This window comes from Salvelinus alpinus, chromosome 22 (genome assembly GCF_045679555.1).
Source record: "Salvelinus alpinus chromosome 22, SLU_Salpinus.1, whole genome shotgun sequence".
NCBI classification, from domain to species: domain Eukaryota; kingdom Metazoa; phylum Chordata; class Actinopteri; order Salmoniformes; family Salmonidae; genus Salvelinus; species Salvelinus alpinus.
The window spans coordinates 23,635,154-23,662,667 of NC_092107.1; the positions used below are offsets into that span (position 1 = coordinate 23,635,154).

Here is a 27,514-nt window from a genome sequence, read left to right on the forward strand (position 1 = left end):
TCCCCTCTATTCTCCTGTCTACAGTATGCTTTACCCCTCACTCTTCCCCTCTATTCTCCTGTCTACAGTATGCTTTACCCCTCACTCTTCCCCTCGTCCCTCTCATCCCTCTCTCCACAGGTGAGAAGAGAAGAAGAGTCAGTTGTCTCTGTGTTGTCCCCCTTAGTGAGACTGTCATCTGGCCCTGTGTGTAATGGCCCTCGTAATCTGCCCATTATGGGTCAGGGACGAGGAACGTGTCACCAGGGCGGTCCGAGTCCCCAGTCCCAGGGACCCCCAGAGGCCTCCACATAAAAGCCTGCACAGGGACTCCCGCCCTGAGGGACGTCAATACTGTCGATTGGGTATTAAAGAGCAGTCCATCAGGTCGCCGTCACTACAGGGTCCGGGGGTGGGCCAGGGTGGATTGGGGGGGGGGGGGTCCCTCTCCTCTAAGGGAGGCCTCTGTAACCTTCAGTGTGTATTAACACCTCAGGGGGTCTCCAGTGACATGCCATCCCTCCTGAGTATCGACAGGTCTGGTGACAAAGAGCCTCCGCTGGGTCCTCATTCTCCTCCGCACTACGGTGTGGTGTGATCAGCCTGAGGAGAGGAGAGGAGAAGAGAGGAGAGGAGAGGAGAGGAGAGGAGAGGAGAGGAGAGGAGAGGAGAGGAGAGGAGAGGAGAGGAGAGGAGAGGAGAGGAGAGGAGAGGAGAGGAGAAACCTACCTCTTTCTCTTTCAAACTACTCTTTCTGTCTACACACACAGTGAATGTTGGAGGATATGGTATTATGATTTTGAATGGGCATTTACTTCACTAAGCTCTGCTCGCCCCGGGCCTTTGCCTGTTCTCACACACCACACCCCACACCAGACCGATGCCCACTGCATGCCCGCTGTGTCCCTACCCACTGCTGCCTCTCTGCCCTGCAGCCCCCTGCAGCCCCCTGCACAGCTACCACCATCTGCTCCCTGCCACTACCCTGGCACTGCCCTCCGCTCTCCTCTCTCATGCAGGGCACTGACCACTGCGCTGACACCCTCTCACCACGCTACCTCTCACCAGGCAGGAAGCACAGACACAAACACACCCACACACCCTGCACGCTGGGAGCTGTGGTGCATCCGGCCTAAACATGAACCTTCTAATGTCACTGTGGAGATGACACAAAGGAAACAAAGAATGTAGTGTGTGTGTTTGTTTGTGTGTGTGTGTGCGTAGGTGGGCGTACATGAATGTGCAGAAGTGTGAACATCACATGAAAGATGGTGCCGGGGCCACTGAACTCATTTTCGCTTCTCCCACTACACCCCTGACCTCTGACCCTTAGGTCTCATTTACCCCCGCCCCCCTTCCCATCATGCCGTTCAGAAGGGAAAGGGGGTGAAAGCTCTTTGGCTAAAGGCAGGGCGAGGTGTCGGTGTCACCTTCTCACCCTCTTCTGTTTTCACCTCCTCACCCATCATTTCAGGGTTTTATGGCCTCTGTGGGTTATGGCGCCAGGCTACAAATCTTGGGCACGCAACTAAAGCTGTCAGGTAGGCAGCACGGTCACCTTGGACTGGAGATGCACATCACCGCACACACGCAGGGGTCCAGGACACACAAACACACAGACACAGACACAGCCACAGACACAGACACAGACACAGACACAGACACAGACACAGACACAGACACAGACACAGACACAGACACATACACAGACACAGACACAGACACAGACACAGACACAGACACAGACACAGACACAGACACAGACACAGACACAGACACAGACACAGACACAGACACAGACACAGACATAGACATAGACACAGACACAGCCACAGACACAGACACAGACACAGACACAGACACAGACACAGACACAGACACAGACACAGACACAGACACAGACACAGACACAGACACAGACACAGACACAGCCACAGCCACAGACACAGACACAGACACAGACACAGACACAGACACAGACACAGACACAGACACAGACATAGACATAGACACAGACACAGACACAGACACCCCTCTCCTTTTCGCTCCCCAGCACCACACTCCCAGAGGCTAGTTAATATTCCAAAAACAGGGGGGTGTAAGGATTATAGCAATCTTCTGTTTTTCTTATTTTCCACCCTCCCTTTCTCTTCTCTTCCACTGCACCTCCCTCTCCATTCACCCCTGTGTCGTGACTTTACTTGCATTAATGTGATGACTGTTATTTATCTAATCAACTAACTATATTTAATTGTTACCCGATTAAATTAATCACGTAACAATTAACTCATTAGGATTTGGGGCACCACGAGAGCAGTTCTTTAAAGAGATTGTCTGACTAGGCCTGACTGATTAAATTGTCTTTAACTATTACATCCTTAAACAGTCAACTTATTAATCATAACCTTGTATCATATCATCCTTCTGAACAGGCATATCCTTCTTGCATCTGCAAAAACCCCAGCCTTACTTATGATTCAGTACTACACAAATTGGTTTAATTATTTATTTACTAGCTAACTAAATGGTAACACAGGATAGACATACATGCTTAATACATTAGAAACAGGTCCATAGTGGACTGACACAATATGGCGGCTTGTTACAAAAGACATGGAGAGGTCGAGAGAGGTACAGAGACATAATACTTTAGTACATTTAGAAACTACTCTCACAGTAATCATATACTTTGCTCATGAACCACTGCCTGTTTGGAGTAAGAAATCATGAATGTATTTACGTGTAAATGTCTTGGTTCTTTGTGTATTTCTGTCGGAAACCGGCCTTCTTGGAAATGTTGTGGCAGAGTACCCTCCTCTCAGTCTGGTCTGGCCCCCTGCTCTGAGGCAGCTGTGAGTGGGTGCTCTCCTCTTGAAATTATTGGTAGCTGCAGCCCAATATGGTGACTGGAGTATGAGCGAGTGGGTGTGTCGAAAGGAGTGGGTATATGGAAAGCGAATCAGCTAATTGGGAAGACTTGTTGCCACTCAAGAACGTTTTGCGCGGCAGATTGGGATGCACGACGAGTCAATAAGCCAGATACCAGATACGGTGTTGTATCGACGTACTGCTGACCTGAAACACTTCCTACTGGGCAGCTGCACGGTCGTGTCGCCAGCACTAACTTATGGGGCCATTTCCCCCTCAGATGATTTTATTTCAACTATGATAACAGCCTACACAATAAACTAATATTGATAAACATATAGGTTTCAACTTAATACATGCATCCAGTTGAAGTCGGAAGTTTACATACACCTTAGCTAAATACATTTAAACTCCGTTTTTCACAATTCCTGACATTTAATCCTCGTAAAAAAAACCTGTCTTAGGTCAGTTAGGATCACCACTTTATTTGAAGAAAGTGAAATGTCAGAATAATAGTAGAGAGAATGATTTATTTCAGCTTTAATTTCTTTCATCACATTCCCAGTTGGTCAGAAGTTTACATACACTCAATTAGTATTTGGTAGCGTCGCCTTTAAATTGTTTAACTTGGGTCAAACATTTAGCATTCCACAAGCTTCCCACAATAAGTTGGGTGAATTTTGGCCCATTCCTCCTGACAGAGCTGGTGAAACTGAGTCAGGTTTGTAGGCCTCCTTGCTCATACACACTTTTTCAGTTATGACCACAGCTTTTCCATAGGAATGAGGTCAGGGCTATGTGATGGCCACTCCAATACCTTGACTTTGTGGTCCTTAAGCCATTTTGCCACAACTTTTGAAGTATGCTTGGGGTCATTGTCCATTTGGAAGACCCATTTGCGACCAAGCTTTAACTTCCTGACTGATGTCTTGAGATGTTGCTTCAATATATCCACATAATTTTCTATCCACATGATGCCATCGATTTTGTGAAGTCCCTCCTGCAGCAAAGAACCCCCACAACATGATGCTGCCTCCCCCGTGCTTCACGGTTGGGATGGGGTTCTTCGGGTTGCAAGCCTCCCCCTTTTTCCTCCCAACATAACAATGGTCATTATGGCCAAACGGTTCTATTTTTATTTCATCAAACCAAAGGACATTTCTCTAAAAAGTACAATCTTTGTCCCTATGTGCAGTTGTAAACCGTAGTCTGGTTTTGGAGCAGTGGCATCTTCCTTGCTGTGCGGCCTTTCAGGTTATGTCGATGTAGGACTCGTTTTACTGTGGATATAGATACTTTTGTACCTGTTTCCTCCAGCATCTTCACAGAGTCCTTTGCTGTTGTTCTGGGATTGATTTGCACTTTTCGCACCACAGTACATTAATCTCTAGGAGACAGAATGCGTCTCCTTCCTCAGCGGTATGACGGCTGCGTGGTCCCATGGTTGATTCTTGTGTACTATTGTTTGTACAGATGAACGAGGTACCTTCAGGCGTTTGGAAATTGCTCCCTACGATGAACCAGACTTGTGGAGGTCTACAATTTTTGCCTGATTTCTTTTGATTTTCCCATGATGTCAAGCAAAGATGCACTGAGTTTGAAGGTAGGCCTTGAAATACATCCACAGGTACATGTCCAATTGACTCAAATGATGTCAATTAGTCTATCAGAAGCTTCTAAAGCCATGACGCCATTTTCTGGAATTTTCCAAGCTGTTTAAAGGCACAGTAAACTTAGTGTATGTCAACTTCTGACCCACTGGAATTGTGATACAGTGAATTATAAGTGAATTATAAGTGAAATAATCTGTCTGTAAACAATTGCTTGAAAAATGACTAAAAATGACTAAAATGACAAATGTCCTAACTGACTTGTCAAAACTATAGTTTATTTACGATACATTTTTGGAGTGGTTGAAAAATTAGTTTTAATGACTCCAACCTAAGTTTATGTAAACTTCCGACTTCAACTGTAAACCCAATGGGGAAGGCATTGAAGGCAACAACATCGGGAGACAGTGCCCTTCGCTCCCGCTTGCCAAGCACTACCGTCCAGCAACGGTGTGGGAAGTAGTTACCTATTGCCAATATCAGGATGACAGTCGCAGTAAGCACACGCATACAACGCTGGAAGCAACAGTAACCCGTCTTCAGTACTTTCATCGAAAATAAACTATTGTCGGTTTAATAACTGAAAATGTACAATTATTTTTGTAGAACTGTCAGTGAAATACGACTCAGACTCATCTTCTGGCATCAAAACAGAAGTCCAAACCCTCTCCTTACGGTAGATCAATGTACAATAGTTGCATGGTAAATAACACAGCTCAATCAAAACCGCCTGACCTATAGCAGAGCGCTTTCCACACACCCACTCCTTTCCACACACCCACTCCTTTCCACACACCCACTCCTTTCCACACACCCACTACTTTCCTTTCGACACACTCGTTTTTATGCATCAACTTTCTTTCTCTCTTCCTATTGTGCCCGTTGGTGTGTTTGTGTGTGTGGCGGTGGAGCAGGGCGGGTTGGCATCAGTGGGCTCCGTCTGTGCCAGCGGGTCATAGAGGTAGAGCTGGCACATTCCCTGGCACCACGCCGCATGCCCTGTCCGATCACATCAGCAGTGCGGGAACTCAAACACCCAGCACCAGCCCAGTGCCAACCATCCCCTCCCCGCACCACGCCACGCAGCGCCAAGGAGCACAGTGGCGAAAGTCACACCAACCCGACCAAGGGCAGCCGAGTAAGAAGGAAGGGAGGGGAGGGGGAGTGGAGGGAGAGAGGAGGAGGAGTGTCAGTGCTGCAATGCGTTTATTTATATTGTGAATACAATACATGTAAACATGTGAATATGTATAACGTCTGACTAGGCCTGACTGTGACAGAGACACACTATGAACCGGAATCAGTGCTACAGAAACCTCACTGTCCAACAGCACACATCCACACTGGCCTCTATAAAAGCACATTTAAATGTACATGTTAGTGAGCAGTTGTGGTTCACGCAGCGATTTGATACGTCATCTAATTTCAAATCGAGCCACGCTAATTCGCAGAGAGGGAAACGAAAGGATGGGGAGGGGTGGAGACTAGAAGGAGAGATGGAATGGAGGAGGAGAAGGAGGGGGTGGGGGAGGAGGAGGGGGTGTAGGAGGAGGAGGGGGTGGAGGAGGAGAAGGAGGGGGTGAAGGAGGAGGAGGGGGTGGAGGAGGGAGGGGGATTAGGGGGTGGAGGAGGAGAGGAGGTGGTGGAGGAGGCGGAGGAGGGGGTGGAGGAGGAGATGGGGGGGTGGAGGAGGGGGTGGAGGAGAACAGTGTGGAGGTGGAAGGGGAGGAGGGAGGAAGGGGTGAGGAGGAGAGGAAGAGAGGGAAAAAATCTCTGTCTCAGCAAAAGTTTTCATTAAAATTTGAGACAAATGATCTCTGTGTCCTTCTCCCATGCTGCCTGGGGCATCATGCTATTTCTATGCAAATAACAACCTCACGCCTTCACTCCTATTAATTCTACTAGAGCTACTACAACGTGACCCTAGAGGGAGCGAGAGGGAGAAAAGGAGAGAGAGAGAGAGCAACGGAGAGAGAGAAGGGGAGAAAATGACAGAGAGGGAGAGTGAGGGAGAGAGAGTACCACGCATGTACCAGTGAGTAAGTAGAGACAGAGAAAGAGGGGGAGAGAGAGAGTGTGTGGGGTGGATTCACTGAGGTGTGAAAATGTATAACACCAAGAGTGTGAGAGAGAGACAAGAACAACACAAAGACATGGCCAGAATTTGTCTCTGGCTGCCTCTCATTTAATATATGACACCCCTCCGCTGACGCTTCGCTGGTTCACTGTGCACTGCAGTTTAACTGCACACTTACAACCATATCAAACCCTCTTCATCAATATCACAGTCACACACCTTCAGAATTACACACTGTACAAAAATGAGGAACTGCACACTGTAGATGATCCACTTCTGTCAAGTTTTTCTTCAGTTGAGATGTGCTCACAGTCAAAAGAGGCTAGTTGGATGTGAACAGGCAAACAATGCACATGAAATGAGAAGGAATCACTTTGTTCTGAAGGAAATGTGTTTTGAATGTGTTGTCTCAGAAATGTGTCTCTCTCTCCATTCAACATTCTCAGTATTCTCTAGTAGGCTACACATATTAAAACATGACTGAATGACAGTGTCTTTCAGCCAGAGGACAGGGCTTTGTGTTTGTTTCACCACTTTGTTTCACCACTGTTTCACCACTTTGTTTCACCTCATTGTTTCACCACTGTTTCGCCACATTGTTAACCAAGGCTTGGCTATACATGTGCTCCCATATTAAAAAAATACAGTGTGCTCTGGTACACAGGGTGAATTTATAGGTCACACACACACACACACACACACACACACACACACACACACACACACACACACACACACACACACACACACACACACACACACACACACACACACACACACACACACACACACACACACACACACACACACACACACACACACACACACACACACACCTGGAGAGACTGTATCTGTACTGTCACACTACTGCAACAATAACATACTTTCAATCAGTATCTTATGCAAATAAATAATAATGAGAATGATTGCAAATGCATATGAAATTCTGAACAGATATTCCACTCGAAATAATGGTATTTGCAGTGGGATTTTGTGCAATGCAGTACCATGCTTTCTTCAGTATCATATGTAAATATCTGCAAATGCATATGCATTTCCGAGCACACATTTCACCCAAATTCAAGTATTCCACTATTTACATAATTTGTGGTCTCATCAAGCACGGTCATATATTGAATATTACCAAATGGCACAATATGCTGTATTATAATAATAAAAGCACGAGGGAATTTTGCCTGTTTGATAAGACATATCTCAACCTTTTCCAAGCAAACACTATGAATGGACATGGAAATGTTTAGAGGTACTCTACAGATCCAGTAGTAATGGTATTTTCCTGTATCCTACTGACAAACAGATACAGTGCTGCATGCTGACTATTTTATCCATGACCTACACACAGTACATAGAGAACCTCCTCTCATATATATCTCTCTCTCTATTTCTCCATCCCTCTTTCTCTATTTCTCCATCTCTCTTTCCCTCTCTATTTCTCATCCCTCTTTTGCTCTCTATTTCTCCATCCCTCTTTTGCTCTCTATTTCTCATCCCTCTTTCCCTCTCTATTTCTCCATCCCTCTTTTGCTCTCTATTTCTCCATCCCTCTTTTGCTCTCTATTTCTCCATCCCTCTTTTGCTCTCTATTTCTCCATCCCTCTTTTGCTCTCTATTTCTCATCCCTCTTTCCCTCTCTATTTCTCCATCCCTCTTTTGCTCTCTATTTCTCCATCCCTCTTTTGCTCTCTATTTCTCCATCCCTCTTTTGCTCTCTATTTCTCCATCCCTCTTTCTCTCTCTATTTCCCCATCCCTCTTTCCCTGTCTTATTACTCTCTCTATCTCTATCGTCTCTTTTTTCCCACTCTTTCCCTCTTTGTCTCTTTCTGTCTCTCTCTCTCTCTGTCTCTCTCTCACTCTCTCTTTCTCTCTCTCTTCACACACAGCCAGTGCTCTGAATAACAGACACATATCCACTCAGTTGGCAGAACAGATTGATTTGTTCCTGTGTCTGTATTGGGCTAGCGAAGAGGACGAGAGGAGAGGGATCATGGGGTAGGAGGAGTGACTGCGCAGCCGCATGTCCACCTGCACAGACGGGCCCAGAGTCCAGACAGAGGCACCCTGTAGGGGGGCAGCTAGCTACCCAACGGGAACTGAACTGTAACACAACTGCAGTCAAAACAACATGCTGGTTAGTGACTAATTGCGCCTTCCTCCATATGGTGCGGGCTGACCCTGATATGTCCAAAAAGTAAGTGCGTGTGTGTCTGTGTGAGAGAGAGAGAACACTCAGCCCAGTGATGGCAAAACAAATCATAGCCCATCATCAGCGATGATAAATCTAGCCACTATTACCTGTGAGTCGGGAAAACGGAGACAACCTGCGAATGACTTCTCACACAAACCCAATCCCACACCCCTCCATTCCACCCCCCCCTCCCCTCTCCTTAAGAGTCAGCTGGTGTGAGGCGAAGGCACTCAATCCATCTGCTACACATTGTCATTTGCATTTCATGCCTCCCGGCTTTTTTTTCTGAAGTGGCAATATTTTGATGCAGTCAGAGGGACACATTATCATTATTTCAATTTCCATGGCGAGGGAAAGAGAGAGATGAGAGAGGAAGGGAGGGAGAGAAGGAGAGAGGGAGGGAAGGAGGGAGGGAAAGTAGGAAGAATAGAGGGAGAGAGAGAGAGAGAGAGAGAGAGAGAGAGAGAGAGAGAGAGAGAGAGAGAGAGAGAGAGAGAGAGAGAGAGAGAGAGAGAGAGAGAGAGAGAGAGAGAGAGAGAGAGAGAGAGAGAGAGAGAGAGAGAAAAGACAGGGACTCTCAGTTTGTGACTACAGATGTGTTGGCTGGCAATGCTGTCCACCTATCCCTGCCATTGTGCCTGTGGCGTGTGTACAGTCGTATGGATGTCCTGTATGTGTAGTAGAAAGAGGTAGAAGGAGAAAAGAAAGTAGAGAGAGAGGAGGGGACACACAGAGAGAGATGGACAAAAAGCAGATGAGAGAAAGGCAGAACGAGATGAGAGAGAGTGATGAAGAGGGAGTGAGATGAGAGAAAAAGTGCAGTGAATTTTGAGATCGTCTTTAAGCCTCTCCTACAGCAATATGCTTTGTGCTTCGTGATGTACCTACCCCCTCTCTCTCTCTCTCTCTCTCTCTCTCTCTATTCCTGAACAATGACACTGCCAGACTAGCTCTGCAGAGGGACGCTTGCAGCACAACATCCTAAATCTCTCTCACCACTGGACTTTACATCTCAGGAAAAACAGAGTTTTTAGAGCAGCTCTTTTTCAACCTGGGAAGGAATCATGAGCCTATTTAATTCTAGGTGCCCATTGGCTATTTTGAAAAAGATTTGAATGTTGGCTCTTTATGCGTTTTCTATGATTGCTGTTTGTTACTATTACATGTAAATCAACAGTGTAAAAGGAATGATTGAAGGCAATTAGAAAATAAGGCTGACTGGAGAGAGAGACAGAGAATAGCAGAGAAAGAGGCAGAGAAACAATCTCCAGCTAACATGAGAGAGGATAGGACACATAGTCGGATTCTGCCAAAGCCACACTGGAAGCTACTCTCTGTGGCAGTGTTCCACATAACCCCCCTCCCCTCCCTCCATAAATCCACTGTGGAGAAATGAGAACGCCCAACTCTCCACCCTGCAACCACCCCTCTCTTCTCCCCCTACCCTGTCTACTCTGTCTCCATGGACCAGGTGGGCATGGTGACTGGGACTGCCTGCCTTGGCCTAATTTAAAAACTAGCCAGCAGGGAACCGGCAGTGGGGAGTAGAGGCGAGGAGCCCTATACAGGCTGTAACTCTCTATTTCTCAGTCCCAGGCAGCTTCCCACTGAGCTGGGTGCCCTTACTCATGTCTCAGTCTATAATACTGCAGCAGGAGGGAGTCGCCAGAGAGCTCTTATCATGGAAGGGGTCTGTGGGATGATGGGGAACCCGCGGGGCGTCCTTTCAGCCAGGCCAATATAATGTACTGTACTGTAGTGCACTGCATGTCATGATACTGGAGCTGAAGCTGTAATACAGTAGAACAGGGGTGGCCAACCCTCCTCCAGGAGAGTGACCGGATATGCAGGCTTTTGTTCCAGCCCTGCTCTAACACACCTGATTCAGCTCACCAAGGTTGTAATGAGAAGTAGATGCCGTATTAATAGTGAGGGGCTGGAGCAAAAGCCTGCATATCCAGTCTCTCTCCTGGAGGAGGAGGAGAGCACGCCTGTAGTAAATCCATAGTGGGACAGAAATAGAGGAGAGTCTAGATTGAACAGTGCTTCCCCTATCCAGCACGTACAGCGTCATCCTATGGGAATGTCCTGCTGATGACAATGACAGTCATTGCCCAGGGGTAGAGTGAAATTGGATCTGTAGGCTAACAAGCTGAGCTAGCGTTAACACATTTACAATGCATTATATAGCATTCAGCATTCACACACACATAAAAACTCAATACCCTGGTCTGTGTGGAATGTTTCAGCAAACCATTTCCACAGCTATAATGTTTTGGATTCGTTATCTCCCAGTGGACTGGCCCAAGAAAGGCTGTTATTTACTGGGAATGCTGGGATCCATTAAAGAGCATAGTATTAACCCTCCGCCTTCAACTCTCGCTTTCTGGGTTAATGTTAATGACGGTCATAAAACGGCAGCGCTCAATCTTACATTACTTCCCTGTGGGTCAAAGCCATCCATATGGAATACATTAGAATAAATACCACTCTGTGTGGCTGGATAGAGGTGGCCAGACAGGGGTTGGAGCAATCACCATCAGAGAGAGAATACATAGACACACACACACACACTTTCTCACATCAACATACAGCTCAAGTCCCTTCCAAAATCTCCATGTTACACCCCAACACTATAATACTCCGGTGCTCCCGGCCTGGCTGGCAATTTCCAAGGAAATGAGAAGCCGTTGCATCAGTGGGTAGATTTAAACAAAGTGCCTGAGATTGTCCTAGCACGCCAGAGAGGTAGTTACTGATGTGTTTTTATGTGCAGATCAAAACGCAACCCCCAAATCCCCCCATTTGAATTAAGGGGCCGTGATATGGAAAGACTGAGGGGACTAGCTTGGAGTTCGGAGGTAGCCACGACGGTATCCACGAACACACAAACATGTGCACGCACGCCCGTGCACACACACACACACACACACACACACACACACACACACACACACACACACACACACACACACACACACACACACACACACACACACACACACACACACACACACACACACACACACACACACACACACACACACACACACACACACACACACACACACATACACTGCTTAGCAAGAGATCAACCAGTGAAACAGCATTGCAATGTTTTTCTGAAGTAAAAGAGGGACACCTGTTGGTGAAAATGAGGAACTGCACACTGTAGATGATCCACTTCTGTCATGTTTTTCTTCAGTTGAGATGTGCTCACAGTCAAAAGAGGCTAGTTGGATGTGAACAGGCAAACAATGCACATGAAATGAGAAGGAATCACTTTGTTCTGAAGGAAATGTGTTTTGAATGTGTTGTCTCAGAAATGTGTCTCTCTCTCCATTCAACATTCTCAGTATTCTCTAGTAGGCTACACATATTAAAACATGACTGAATGACAGTGTCTTTCAGCCAGAGGACAGGGCTTTGTGTTTGTTTCACCACTTTGTTTCACCACTGTTTCACCACTTTGTTTCACCACTTTGTTTCACCACTGTTTCACCACATTGTTAACCAAGGCTTGGCTATACATGTGCTCCCATATTTTAAAAATACAGTGTGCTCTGGTACACAGGGTGAATTTATAGGTCACACACACACACACACACACACACACACACACACACACACACACACACACACACACACACACACACACACACACACACACACACACACACACACACACACACACACACACACACACACACACACACACACACACACACACACTTGGAGAGACTATATATGTACTCTCAAACTACTGCAACAATGCAGACAAACCTTCCCCTCCCTCTCCTCCTACCAGCTCGAGGTTTCAGGGGCAAAAAATGCAGCTTTCCAAAATAATCATCTGTCTTTGAATGAAAAATATGCTTTGTTGTCCACAAACCCAACCACTGAAAATGGTGCCCATTATTCGGAGGCAAGAATGAGCTTGCCTCACATCTATACTGGTATAGGTGTTAATTAAGGCTGAATACAATGTGTTTTCAACTGGATCCCTGTTTAATGCTGTCTAGAAACTGTAAATAGAGAAGGAATGAAATCCTCCCATATGTCTCTATTCACTACTGAGGCCACTAGTCAGTATGTGTGAAGTAATTATAAAACATGTTTTAAAAGGCAGTAGGTGTAATGTTAAGTCTTCATGTCTGTGTTTGAGTTTATGGTTGTAATGTCAATTGTCTATGGCTTGGAACAACTTCCTCTTCATGGCTACTAATGATTATGTAAATAAGACACCTTTTAAAAGACTAATTTAGAGTTTATAAAAGCAACTACAAAGCTGGAGTAATTTACAACCATATATGTGTATGCATTATTGCAGCACAGTAACTATAACTGTGTTTAATAGAGAACAAACAAACCCTATAAAACTATGTCCAATTAAATGTTCATGTTAAGGTAACAAAACTGTATATTAGCAATGTAATGAAACCATTTTGCTTTCTTGTATTTGAAATTACATTGTTATGTTTTAAATTCCAGTGGGTTTATAATAACAAGGAGCAGATTGAAAGTAAGTTTGATTTATGTTGATAAAAGTTACTTTTATACCTTTTGTAATTTGTTTGTGCCAATTACAAATACATGCAAGTCAGTTAAGCCTGCAAATAGTTGTCCTCTTACAATGGAAATAGGCCAGCCAGCGAGTGACAGAAACACAAGCCAGCGTCTCCAGCCTAGAGTTCAGAGGTCATAGGTTTAACCTGGTGCCAGGAGGATTTCTTCTTCCAGTCAAGCATTCAGTCCAACTCTTGTTGTGAGAAAACTGCTTTAGCTGTCTCTGAATGTGAAGAAAAAGGGAAGGTGATCAACTGCTTTAGCTGTCTCTGAATGTGAAGAAAAAGGGAAGGTGATCAACTGCTTTAGCTGTCTCTGAATGTGAAGAAAAAGGGAAGGTGATCAACTGCTTTAGCTGTGTCTGAATGTGAAGAAAAAGGGAAGGTGATCAACTGCTTTAGCTGTGTCTGAATGTGAAGAAAAAGGGAAGGTGATCAACTGCTTTAGCTGTGTCTGAATGTGAAGAAAAAGGGAAGGTGATCAACTGCTTTAGCTGTGTCTGAATGTGAAGAAAAAGGGAAGGTGATCAACTGCTTTAGCTGTGTCTGAATGTGAAGAAAAAGGGAAGGTGATCAACTGCTTTAGCTGTGTCTGAATGTGAAGAAAAAGGGAAGGTGATCAACTGCTTTAGCTGTGTCTGAATGTGAAGAAAAAGGGAAGGTGATCAACTGCTTTAGCTGTGTCTGAATGTGAAGAAAAAGGGAAGGTGATCAACTGCTTTAGCTGTGTCTGAATGTGAAGAAAAAGGGAAGGTGATCAACTGCTTTAGCTGTCTCTGAATGTGAAGAAAAAGGGAAGGTGATCAACTGCTTTAGCTGTCTCTGAATGTGAAGAAAAAGGGAAGGTGATCAACTGCTTTAGCTGTCTCTGAATGTGAAGAAAAAGGGAAGGTGATCAACTGCTTTAGCTGTGTCTGAATGTGAAGAAAAAGGGAAGGTGATCAACTGCTTTAGCTGTCTCTGAATGTGAAGAAAAAGGGAAGGTGATCAACTGCTTTAGCTGTGTCTGAATGTGAAGAAAAAGGGAAGGTGATCAACTGCTTTAGCTGTCTCTGAATGTGAAGAAAAAGGAAAGGTGATCAACTGCTTTAGCTGTCTCTGAATGTGAAGAAAAAGGGAAGGTGATCAACTGCTTTAGCTGTGTCTGAATGTGAAGAAAAAGGAAAGGTGATCAACTGCTTTAGCTGTCTCTGAATGTGAAGAAAAAGGAAAGGTGATCAACTGCTTTAGCTGTGTCTGAATGTGAAGAAAAAGGGAAGGTGATCAACTGCTTTAGCTGTCTCTGAATGTGAAGAAAAAGGGAAGGTGATCAACTGCTTTAGCTGTCTCTGAATGTGAAGAAAAAGGGAAGGTGATCAACTGCTTTAGCTGTCTCTGAATGTGAAGAAAAAGGAAAGGTGATCAACTGCTTTAGCTGTGTCTGAATGTGAAGAAAAAGGGAAGGTGATCAACTGCTTTAGCTGTCTCTGAATGTGAAGAAAAAGGGAAGATGATCAACTGCTTTAGCTGTCTCTGAATGTGAAGAAAAAGGAAAGGTGATCAACTGCTTTAGCTGTGTCTGAATGTGAAGAAAAAGGGAAGGTGATCAACTGCTTTAGCTGTCTCTGAATGTGAAGAAAAAGGGAAGGTGATCAACTGCTTTAGCTGTCTCTGAATGTGAAGAAAAAGGGAAGGTGATCAACTGCTTTAGCTGTGTCTGAATGTGAAGAAAAGGGAAAGGTGATCAACTGCTTTAGCTGTGTCTGAATGTGAAGAAAAAGGGAAGGTGATCAACTGCTTTAGCTGTCTCTGAATGTGAAGAAAAAGGAAAGGTGATCAACTGCTTTAGCTGTCTCTGAATGTGAAGAAAAAGGGAAGGTGATCAACTGCTTGAAAGATAAGGAGTTTATTGAGATGGAAAATGGCTAATAGTTTGTTACCTGGGCTAAGTAAATGATATCAAAGGCAATCACATCCTCTTAATGGGAGCCATTTTTTTCTGTGGGGGGGGGGGGGGGGGGGGTGAAAGTAATTATAAAGTTCATTACAGTAATGAGGCAGGCAGCTTTCGAGGAGCCATGGCTCGGCCTGGCCTGGCCAGAATAGAACACAGATAGGGCCACCATTGATCAAGACATCAGGACACTCACAGCACGCCATGGGGACATACAGGGGACAGACTGGGGACAGCATGTGATGATGTCATCTAGAGGGTATGTTGAAGTCTCTCTACACTCCTAAGAGCTCAACCCACTGCAAAAAGAAATATGTATATGCCTTGTATGCATCAATTAACTATTCACAAACGTGAGACACTTCAATGCAATTTTTACATTTTACATGTTGACATCTGATCATCTTTTTGCTGAAGATTGTTTTAAAGAACAATTTGAAATGGCAGGTTGGATTTTCCATGCCAGGGACACTGTATAAAACCAAGTCATTGCTCTCCAGTGTACTCATCCTCACTGTTTTTCCTGCACAGACCTAAATGATGGTTGTGCATTGAGTTTCCTGAGTACTCTGGACACGTAGAGAGACTGGTCTATACAAACACGCCACACCACTGTTATTTCAGCCAGATGCCTCTCGTGTGTGATGGAGAGAACAGAGAATCGATCCAACGCCGTTTCAGATGCAAATCAGCACTCTGAAAGAGACAGCAGATAGACAGGAGAGAGAAGAAAGAGAGGTTATGGGAGAAGGAGGGGTGAGGATAGAGAGGGAGAGAGAAGAGGGTAGAGAGGGAGAAAGAGAGGTTATGGGAGAAGGAGGGGTGAGGATAGAGAGGGAGAGAGAAGAGGGTAGAGAGGGAGAAAGAGAGGTTATGGGAGAAGGAGGGGTGAGGATAGAGAGGGAGAGAGAAGAGGGTAGAGAGGGAGAAAGAGAGGTTATGGGAGAAGGAGGGGTGAGGATAGAGAGGGAGAGAGAAGAGGGTAGAGAGGGAGAAAGAGAGGTTATGGGAGAAGGAGGGGTGAGGATAGAGAGGGAGAGAGAAGAGGGTAGAGAGGGAGAGAGAAGAGGGTAGAGAGGGAGAAAGAGAGTGGGGAAATTTAGCAATGAAATCTGAGATTTTTGTGTTGGTTCTTCTAAAAACTACTTGCAAACATGCTCATTTCAAGTTAACTTTGCTTGTCAAAACGTGCAGATGAGTAAGTGTAGGGGTGGGTGTATGGGCAGGGTGGAGGGGCAGGGTGGAGGGGGTCTATCTAAATCCTGTGTGCCGAGCAAGAGGCTCCCACTGAGCTCTAATCTGATAAACATTGTGAAAACAATCCCGATGATGCCCTGGAATTATCCCAACGTGGACCCCTGCTAGCAAGGAGATTGGAGAACAATCGGGGAGAGACCTAGCCTAATGACACTGCTAACTACCCGGCGAGCCTGGGAAACTGGGTGCCTGGTACTTGGGGGCCCTTAATGGTGAACGCACTGTGAGTCAATTAGAAACTGTAAATACTGTACAGTGTGCACCTTAGAGACTATCTGCACTGACTCTCCACATAGCCAACCCTTACACACAAGCACACACACACGATCACCCATAAACAAACACACTCACTCACACACACAGTCAACGCTGCTGTTCTATTACATACAATGTTTTTAACTGCGCCACCAAGACTACCCACTTTCTATTTGTAGATCCAGTCACACTTGAGATAGCACATTCGTTATCTATACTGTATATCCCATTGTGTATACTGTATATCAAAATATTAGTACGCATACTTCCTCTTCTATTACTTGTTATGTTTTATTGTATTCTTTATTCATTGATATTGATTATTATACTGTAATGTTGAGGGAGTTAACACACAAGCATTTCATGGCATCTTTTATACCTGCTGGAAACTGTGTGCATGACAAATAACATTTGATTTGCAGACCAAGGGGCTTGGAAGAAGTCTCTGTTAGAGGGGGAGGCCTCAGAAACATTGCAAACACTCACTACTGGATAGAACGTTTCATTCCACAACCAAGTTGCAAGCTGTGGGTATCTCTGCAGAAAATAGAGAACTGTGATCAGGAGTAATCTGCCTCTGGGACTGGCCTCATAGTGTTTAAAGTAAATGACAGTAAATAGAAGCTGGCAATCAGCCTCTGTCCACCTAGAGGAGAAATCACCTATTTGTTGAATAAAACATGTGTACAAAGGCGGCTCCAAAGGGAACAGAGATGAGGGAGTATGTCTGCTGTCTGTTAAAGGTCATTGGGAGGCTTAGTCCCTAGACAATGTTCCGTTAGGGACAGAGACCTGCTGATTGGGCTAGTTCAATGATTGTGCATCATATCAGTAGCGCTGCAGTTGAGCTCCCATAGACATACAAACCTACACCAGGCCACCCAGGCACTATTGGCAGCATCACTTGTAGTGTTCTGATTTGGTAGAGCCATAGCCAACGGCTACACTGCAATTTTCATTACTGGAGGGCCGGCTGTAGTTTTACGGCATAGCACCCAGCAATTTGTATTTACAATTCAGCCAATTCAGCCAACTGTGCCTGTGTGTGTGTGATTGTGTGTGTGCAGTAAGTGTGTGTGTGTCCGTGCGTGACTGTTTGTGTATGTGTGTCTCTATACAAGCGTGTGTTTTTTGTGTGTATTTGTGTGTGCTTATGCGTATGTACATGCATACATTTCTGATTATGTTTGTGCATATAAATGAATGTGTGTTGGTGGTACCATGCCATGCATCAGTGCCTCACACAAACACCCTTCCCCGCTCTCTCTCCCACCTCCTCCCCCCGTTTGGCAGACAAAGCATGAAGGAGGGAGTGAGTGACTCACAATCCACTTTCCTCTCCTCCTGTCCTCTCCTCTCCTCGGCTCCATACACAGCCAGGGTCTCTTTAAACAGAAAACAAAGCAACTATGAGAGAACGAAGGATCATTTAATAGGATTTCATTCCGCAGTGATGGGGGAGGGAGACAGGGAGCCAAGTCAATGGAAGACTGGGCCATGGCACATTCTCCTGCGGGAGACAAGAACACCTGACAAATACAGGAGGTGGAGGAGGAGACACATGACGAGGGTGATTACCTCCTAGGGCCAGGAAACTTATAGGACTGGATGCAATCAAGGCCCTGTCTTGTCTAATCAAATGATGCTGCAGGTACTAATCCCGCCATTTAAGGAGATGAAGCCTTGTTGTCGTCTAGCCACATTTAGGGATGTGAGAGGAGTAGGAAGGGGGTGAAGGGTTCATACACATATACCTGGTGCATAGACTTATGAATGCAGCGAGACAGTGGAAACAGTGACTTTCTCTGAGAAATACTGACCAATCAGTGTGAGTGGAAATACCATCAAAGACTGCCTTGAGATGCCTATATATGACATAAATAAGTGTTTTTGGTGTGTGTGTGTACGTTTGCGTGTGTGTGTGTGTGTGTGTGTGTGTGTGTGTGTGTGTGTGTGTGTGTGTGTGTGTGTGTGTGTGTGTGTGTGTGTGTGTGTGTGTGTGTGTGTGTGTGTGTGTGTGTGTGTGTGTGTGTGTGTGTGATGTATATTTGAAAGTGTGTTTATGTGTGATATCTCATGCACCCTGTATACCATGAAGATAGAAAGTAATAGATATAAACAGAGAGAGAGAGAGAGAGAGAGAGAGAGAGAGAGAGAGAGAGAGAGAGAGAGAGAGAGAGAGAGAGAGAGAGAGAGAGAGAGAGAGAGAGAGAGAGAGAGAGAAAGAGAGAGAGAGAGATACTGAGGGGGTTTGAGAGAGAGAGACAGGGGTATTGTTGTTCTGGGATTGATTTGCACTTTTCGCACCACAGTACGTTCACCACAGAACACGTCTCCTTCCTGAGCTGTATGACGGCTGCGTGGTCCCATGGTGTATATACTTGCGTACTATTGTTTGTACAGACGAACGTGGTACCTTTAGGCGTTTTGAAATTGGAGGTCTTGGCTGATTTCTTTTGATTTTCCCATGATGTCAAGCAAAGAGGCACTGAGTTTGAAGGTAGGCCTTGAAATACATCCACAGGTACACCTTCAATTGACTCAAATGATGTCAATTAGCCTATCAGAAGCTTCTAAAGCTTCTAAAGGCACAGTCAACTTAGTGTATGTAAACTTCTGACTCACTGAAATTGTGATAGTGAATTATAAGTGATGTAATCTGTCTGTAAACAATTGTTTGAAATATTACTTGTGTCATGCACACAGTAGATGTCCTAAACGACTTGCCCAAACTATAGTTTGTTTACAAGATTTGTGGAGTGGTTGAAAAACGAGTGACTCCTCCCTAAGTGTACGTAAACTTCTGACTTCAACTGTACATAATATGAAATTTTAGAACTTCTGTGAGTGTAATGTTTACTGTTCAATTTTATTGTTTATTTCACTTTTGTATATTATCTACCTCACTTGCTTTGGCAATGTTAACATATGTTTCCCATGCCAATAAAGCCCCTTAAATTGAATTGAATTGAGAGAGAGAGACAGAGGCAGAGAGGGAGAGAGAGAGAGAGAGAGAGAGAGAGAGAGAGAGAGAGAGAGAGAGAGAGAGAGAGAGAGAGAGAGAGAGAGAGAGAGAGAGAGAGAGAGAGAGAGAGAGAGAGAGAGAGAGAGAGAGAGAGAGAGAGAGAGAGAGAGAGAGGGTATTGAGAGAGAGACAGACTGAGAGAGAGAGAGAGAGAGAGAGAGAGAGAGAGAGAGAGAGAGAGAGAGAGAGAGAGAGAGAGAGAGAGACAGAGACAGAGACAGAGACAGAGACAGAGAGAGAGAGAGAGAGAGAGAGAGAGAGAGAGAGAGAGAGAGAGAGAGAGAGAGAGAGAGAGAGAGAGAGAGAGAGAGACAGACAGACAGACAGACAGACAGACAGACAGACAGACAGACAGACAGACAGACAGACAGACAGACAGACAGACAGACAGACAGACAGACAGACAGACAGACAGACAGACAGACAGACAGACTGAGGGGGATTGAGAGATAGATACCAGCCAGCGACCGCTACTAGTTCAGAGTCAAACAGGGCCAATCAGCCTCGGAGTGTGAGATAATGAGGGTTGCTGGGGTCCCGGCTGTCCTCCTCTCCTCCTTTCCTCCTGTTATCAGCCCGACCATAGTGCTGCTGAATCAGGCAGGCGGTGTGTGTGAAGCAGGTTATTAGGGGCCAGATTAGCTCATCCCTTACCTGCCTTACCTCCATCTGATCCCACCTCTGTTACCAACCGTCCGGCAGTCACTCATAGCGATATGATCCTAATTTTCACAAAGGAACACAAAAGGGCCGGGCCGGGCTGTCTCGTGAGGCCTTGGTGTTTCAGCTCTCTCTCTCCTTCACGCCAGTGCTCCCCTCACATCACGCCCTGCCAAGCGCAGCCACCAAGCAACTTCCCATTTTTCCATTATCATATTTTACTTCCATTTTTTCCACTTGTCTGAGTGGCCCACTTTCTCCGGCGGGCAGCGCACTTAAAGAGGCGTTTACAACCTCTCTGGCTGCCACAGTGCCGGACTCAGACATCAAATAGAGCCTGAGATGTCTCAGAAGTGTACGCATGGGAGAGTGGACCACCAGACAAAACACATTGCGGCTCAGATAGGTCTAAGTCTGCTTTAACCTGCCTAGAAATATACAACAGCGCTGTGCCACAAAATCCTAATCAAAGTGTTCTACAGGCAGCAGAGTTAGCTGCACATGTATCATAAACCTCCAACACGGCCCAGCTACACTGGGAGGGAATCAGCCTAGGCAGCCCCAGAGATCACAGCATTTGAATAAGGCGAGTAGAAGGCACCTTTTTCACAGCAGAAGAGATTAAAATTGTGAAACGTGTAAATGTCTTTTAAGAAGCTGGTGCCTGGCGATAAAGTGGGATGTGCTGCTACTAAGGGAGAAGAGGAGGCGGGCAAGGCGAGAGGAGAGGAGGGAAACATGGACTTTGGCAAATGTGGTCTCTTCAGGATGTTCTGGGCTGGGTTACCTTCACTTTGACTTCTCCTCTTTTCTGCTGCAGCCTGTAAGCCTTCAATTAAATGACGGCTACCTTTTTCAAGTCACTAATCCTCTTAACTCAGCTCCTGTACCCTTTGCCATACGCAAAGAGCCTCGCATTGCAAAGAGAAGTAGAACACTTTGGAGAGTAGAGTCACTCCTCTCTGCCCCCTCTGTCCCTCAACGTTAACTTCTGGAGTTAACCAAGTGGGGGCCCAGTCACAGGCCCTGAATGAAGCATGGGTGTAAATATTATCTTAATACAGACATGGGTAATGGTGTGTTGGTGGTAAAAGAGACTTGGAGAATCTTGGAGTGATGGGACAAAGTGTCGACATTCCAAAAGCATTTCCTTCCTTCCTAAGACACGCTTCTATTAGCCGTCAGTGATCCATTCAACCCCTCATCCCCCAGCCAAGGCAGGAATGCCAGTGCTTTATGACACGAAGGTCAAAGGTCAACGATGCAGGGTCAGCTACACCGCTCCTCCCATACCTTATGTCTTAGCTTTGCCTCTATACTTGAAACCAAAAGCATTTTCAAAGAGCATTTGAAAAAAAATGTAGTTGAATTTTTTTTGCAATTATTTCTTATTCAGGAAACATAATGAATTTGAGAGGTCGGAAATTGAACCAAACTTCCTCAGCTCTACCAAAATGGAAATGAAACATTTAGCAATGGTAATTTTCCTTTTTCAAATTGGTTAAATTGCAGAGGGTTGGAAATTGTGGGGAAAGCAATTTTAGCTGGAGAACAAAGTGCAAAAGCTTAAAAAAGTCTTCATCATTTAGGTTTAGATTTGACTCTCATCTTTTCCCATTTACTACATGCAGAGACTTAGGCAGAAGGCAGGCAGGTAGGGGAGGCAGGGGTTTGGGGGTCGTAATGGGAAAACAAGAGTTTGAGACAGAAATACCGGTCACCGGTCACAGAGGACAGGAGAAGATTCACAGAGCTCTCAAACCTTCAGGATGACCCCCACAGTTGTGCCAAAATACTACCATAGTCATTCAACATTTGCCACACAATACTACCATAGTCATAAATTACATTTTATGTACTGTACTAAGGGAAAGATGCAAGCTGACAACCTATGGTAATTCTAATGAATACCACGTGTAACCAGACTAAACATTTAGGTTACAACATAAAACAGTGATTTGTGTTTACATACATTTTGGTTTTGTTTGTGTCGCTACCCGTCACCTGAATACATGTTTTCCTACTCTGACTCACAGAGCACCAATGGATAGCTGCCTTTCAGTGGCCTTATTGATTGGTGTTGTGTACAATGCCTCTTTAAGAGAGGGGGTGTTCCCTCTATAATCAGACAACGTTAACTATTGATTGGCTAGTGGCAGGCAAACAGGGGAGGACACAGTCACAGTCATGGACAATTAATGTTCTCTCCCTCTCTCTCTCTCTCTCTCTCTCTCTCTCTCTCTCTCTCTCTCTCTCTCTCTCTCTCTCTCTCTCTCTCCTAGGCATTTAAAATCTATTCAAACTGGTTTATTGACATGGTAAATATGTAGCTACACTTCCAGGGTGTGGAGGAGCATGCATTATTAGCAAAAACACAATACTCAGGATTGTGGTTGCACACCAAACAAAACTGCTCTAAACAGTAGTGTCTCCCACTGTCACTAACTAGCTGGTAAAATGAGATGGACACTGACCACAGGAGGTTGGTGGCACCTTAATTGGGGAGGACGGGCTTGTGGTAATGGCTGGAGCGGAATCGGTGGAATGGTATCAAATAAATGGTTTCCATGTGTTTGATGCCATTCCATTCGCTCGATTCCAACCATTATTATGAGCTGTCCTCCCCTTAGCAGCCTCCACTGACACTGACATGTTGTGTTTGACGTACAACACACACACAAACACACGCACGCGTGCGCACCATGTCCAACCACACGCACACAAACGAAGCAAAAATACGATAATCCAAGGAAATCAAGTCTCCTCGTTCAACACCGAACAATGAAAATAGGCTGGTAATGACAATAAGGGCTCTGTAATGGCCAATCTCTAGCAAAGAGAAAAGCCATTATCTGTCAATACCCTCTGAGCCCGCCTCAGAATAGCAAGCCTGGCTGCAACACAATGATTTACTGGACAATTTTACACTGCTCCTGTATCCGTTTCAATCAAATCTCCAATATTAATACCAAGCAATAATTTCTTCTGCTTTATTAAAAATGCAACCCTCCTTTTTCGATAAATCAGCCACTAAAGCTAGAATAATTCACAGTGGAAATCAAGCATATTTTCTTTCGGGTTCTTGTTCTGAGAGAGAGAGAGAGAGAGAGAGAGAGAGAGAGAGAGAGAGAGAGAGAGAGAGAGAGAGAGAGAGAGAGAGAGAGAGAGAGAGAGAGAGAGAGAGAGAGAGAGAGAGAGAGAGAGAGAGACAGACAGACAGACAGTTAGGAATGTGTCTCCCTCGACTAGTGTCACTTTGTCTAGCTTCAATTATTCAAACCATTCTGACAATTACATTTGAGATGTTCTGGTCCTAGAGACAAGCCTGATAACCCTGTGAAGTCATCCATTTCTATGTTTGGTACCAAAACTAGTAACATCTATTGTTACGTACGGTAGTGTACTGTCATGACAGGGTAACAGTACCTCCTAACCTCCTTCCTCTCTGCTCTCATTAGAGTACACACAGAAACCACATATGCCTCAGCGCGACGCTACATCAATTAGCAGCAATTAACACTGGCTTGCAGAGCACCTGTGCAGTGTGTATAGAGTTAGTATCTGGGCCATGGAAGAAAGAATGTGTGGTGTGTAACACAGAGATGCCCCAGGTGGATCCTGTCAGGCCCCAGTTAGCCCATGTCTCAGCCTGTCTCTCTGAGGCAGGACCAGCCACCAGACAGGTGAGCACAGAACTCTGGTGTGGATGTGGTCGTATCAATGAATGTCCCATACATTCATTGATATATTGTTTTAGCGGGCCTATGCAAAATGATGAAGATTGATTGACTGAGTGATGCCTTTTGAATTGATCATGGCCATTCTATTTCCTTCTAGATCTACAGCTGTCACTTTGATTTCTAGATACTCCATCCAGCCAAGCAGCAGTGAGTCCACATTTATTTTTTTCACGACTAGCGCAGAACTCAAGAAAGGCCAGAATCTGGGTTTAGTGGAGAGAGACAGGAGGGGAAGAGGTGGGGTGGGGGGCAGGCAGGACTAGATGAAAGAAACAGCTGTATACAAATGACAGCCATGCAGCACACCCCTCCACCCCCCTCCTGTGGTGAACTGCCCTGTGCGGTCATCGAACAGCTTCAAAGAGGTATGCAAGCGAACACCACAGAATCCTCAAAGAGTCAGCCTCTGTCACACAGCCGCAATCGCCCCCCCCCACACACACACACACACACACACACACACACACACACACACACACACACACACACACACACACACCTGCCTGCACACACTGAGAGAGAGAGAGAGAGAGAGAGAGAGAGAGAGAGAGAGAGAGAGAGAGAGAGAGAGAGAGAGAGAGAGAGAGAGAGAGAGAGAGAGAGAGAGAGAGAGAGAGAGAGAGAGAGAGAGAGAGAGAGAGAGAGAGAGAGAGAGAGAGAGAGAGAGTGGTGCTGTGTGCTGTGGGGTGCTGTGTTCATGATGAATTGCATGTATAGCTAATATTTGTGTGTGTATTGTGAGTGACTCTCAAGCTAGCTTCCTGTATCTGCTCTGTATTACCGGCCTTGCTGGGAGATTTATGGTGCATTGCGTTTGGTTGGACTTTTACAAAGGAAAAGGCATATACATCAAACCAGCATAGTCTGTCAATATAAAAGGTTTGTATCCTATCAACTAGTTTCCTCAAACCATAGATGCAGTGACCTTTTAGGCCCATCTCCTGTGCACACTGTACATGTGAGAAGTGTTCATACAGCAAGACGGCAGTGTGCAAATGCTAAATGGTGCCAACAAAGGACTTGGCGCCAGCATACTGCGTAGTACAGTGTACAAGTGAATACACACCAACGAACCATAGCTAGGAAGGGTATGAGTGTATGAACAGAAGACTGTGTGCGTGTGCATGGATGAGTGTGTGAAGGTCTCAGTTGGAGATCATGGGTGCTCAGTGTGTAAGACTTGGGGGGTGGCAGGGGGTGCCTGTATGGAGGGTAGAGGGGGGCCGGTGGAGTGCAGGGGGTGGCAGGGGGTGCCTGTATGGAGGGTAGAGGGGGGGCCGGTGGAGTGCAGGGGGTGGCAGGGGGTGCCTGTATGGAGGGTAGAGGGGGGCCGGTGGAGTGCAGGGGGTGGCAGGGGGTGCCTGTATGGAGGGTAGAGGGGGGGCCGGTGGGGGGTGGCAGGGGGTGCCTGTATGGAGGGTAGAGGGGGGCCGGTGGAGTGCAGGGGGTGGCAGGGGGTGCCTGTATGGAGGGTAGAGGGGGGCCGGTGGAGTGCAGGGGGTGGCAGGGGGTGCCTGTATGGAGGGTAGAGGGGGGCCGGTGGAGTGCAGGGGGTGGCAGGGGGTGCCTGTATGGAGGGTAGAGGGGGGGCCGGTGGGGGGTGGCAGGGGGTGCCTGTATGGAGGGTAGAGGGGGGCCGGTGGAGTGCAGGGGGTGGCAGGGGGTGCCTGTATGGAGGGTAGAGGGGGGCCGGTGGAGTGCAGGGGGTGGCAGGGGGTGCCTGTATGGAGGGTAGAGGGGGGGCCGGTGGAGTGCAGGGGGTGGCAGGGGGTGCCTGTATGGAGGGTAGAGGGGGGGCCGGTGGGGGGTGGCAGGGGGTGCCTGTATGGAGGGTAGAGGGGGGGCCGGTGGAGTGCAGGGGGTGGCAGGGGGTGCCTGTATGGAGGGTAGAGGGGGGCCGGTGGAGTGCAGGGGGTGGCAGGGGGTGCCTGTATGGAGGGTAGAGGGGGGCCGGTGGAGTGCAGGGGGTGGCAGGGGGTGCCTGTATGGAGGGTAGAGGGGGGGCCGGTGGGGGGTGGCAGGGGGTGCCTGTATGGAGGGTAGAGGGGGGCCGGTGGAGTGCAGGGGGTGGCAGGAGGTGCCTGTGTGGAGGGTAGAGGGGGGCCGGTGGAGTGCAGGGGGTGGCAGGAGGTGCCTGTATGGAGGGTAGAGGGGGTCCGGTGGAGTGCAGGGGGTGGCAGGGGGTGCCTGTATGGAGGGTAGAGGGGGGGCCGGTGGGGGGTGGCAGGGGGTGCCTGTATGGAGGGTAGAGGGGGGGCCAGTGGGGTGCAGGGGGTGGCAGGGGGTGCCTGAATGGAGGGTAGAGGGGGGCCAGTGTGGTGCGGGGGGTGGCAGGGGGTGCCTGTATGGAGGGTAGAGGGGGGGCCAGGGGGGTGGCAGGGGGTGCCTGTATGGAGGGTAGAGGGGGGGCCGGTGGAGTGCAGGGGGTGGCAGGGGGTGCCTGTATGGAGGGTAGAGGGGGGCCAGTGTGGAGCGGGGGGTGGCAGGGGGTGCCTGTATGGAGGGTAGAGGGGGGGCCGGTGGGGGGTGGCAGGGGGTGCCTGTATGGAGGGTAGAGGGGGGGCCGGTGGAGTGCAGGGGGTGGCAGGGGGTGCCTGTATGGAGGGTAGAGGGGGGGCCGGTGGAGTGCAGGGGGTGGCAGGGGGTGCCTGTATGGAGGGTAGAGGGGGGGCCGGTGGAGTGCAGGGGGTGGCAGGGGGTGCCTGTATGGAGGGTAGAGGGGGGGCCGGTGGGGGGTGGCAGGGGGTGCCTGTATGGAGGGTAGAGGGGGGGCCGGTGGAGTGCAGGGGGTGGCAGGGGGTGCCTGTATGGAGGGTAGAGGGGGGGCCGGTGGGGGGTGGCAGGGGGTGCCTGTATGGAGGGTAGAGGGGGGGCCGGTGGGGTGCAGGGGGTGGCAGGGGGTGCCTGTATGGAGGGTAGAGGGGGGCCAGTGTGGTGCGGGGGGTGGCAGGGGGTGCCTGTATGGAGGGTAGAGGGGGGGCCGGTGGGGTGCAGGGGGTGGCAGGGGGTGCCTGTATGGAGGGTAGAGGGGGGGCCGGTGGGGGGTGGCAGGGGGTGAATGTATGGAGGGTAAAGGGGGGAGGGTGGGGTGTGGGGGATTGCCTGTATGGAGGGAAGAGGGGGGGCCGGTGGGGTGCAGGGGGTGGTGTTACCAGGCGAAGTGATCGCACCTCCACGCCAGCCCCCCATAGTAATTACACACTCCAGTGGCTGGACTGGGAGGGAAATTGAAGGCCTGGGCAAGGGAGGCCCCAGCTGCCTCTCTCTCCCTCCCCATCAGCAAAGTGGTGATTGAACCTGGCTAACACACACATGGCACACACATGATACACACACA

The 27,514-nt window shown here is 47.4% G+C and overlaps 1 protein-coding gene across 1 annotated transcript; it reads right to left on the minus strand.

Annotated features, from left to right (window-relative positions):
- Positions 1-431: 431 nt before the first annotated feature.
- On the minus strand, positions 432-27,366 carry LOC139549635 (uncharacterized). Its single transcript, XM_071360309.1, has 2 exons — positions 25,358-27,366; positions 432-582 (listed from the first exon to the last, which is right to left on the minus strand). Exons 1-2 carry the CDS (start codon positions 27,364-27,366, stop codon positions 432-434), a joined length of 2,160 nt encoding a protein of 719 aa, XP_071216410.1.
- Between the last annotated feature and the right edge of the window lie 148 nt (positions 27,367-27,514).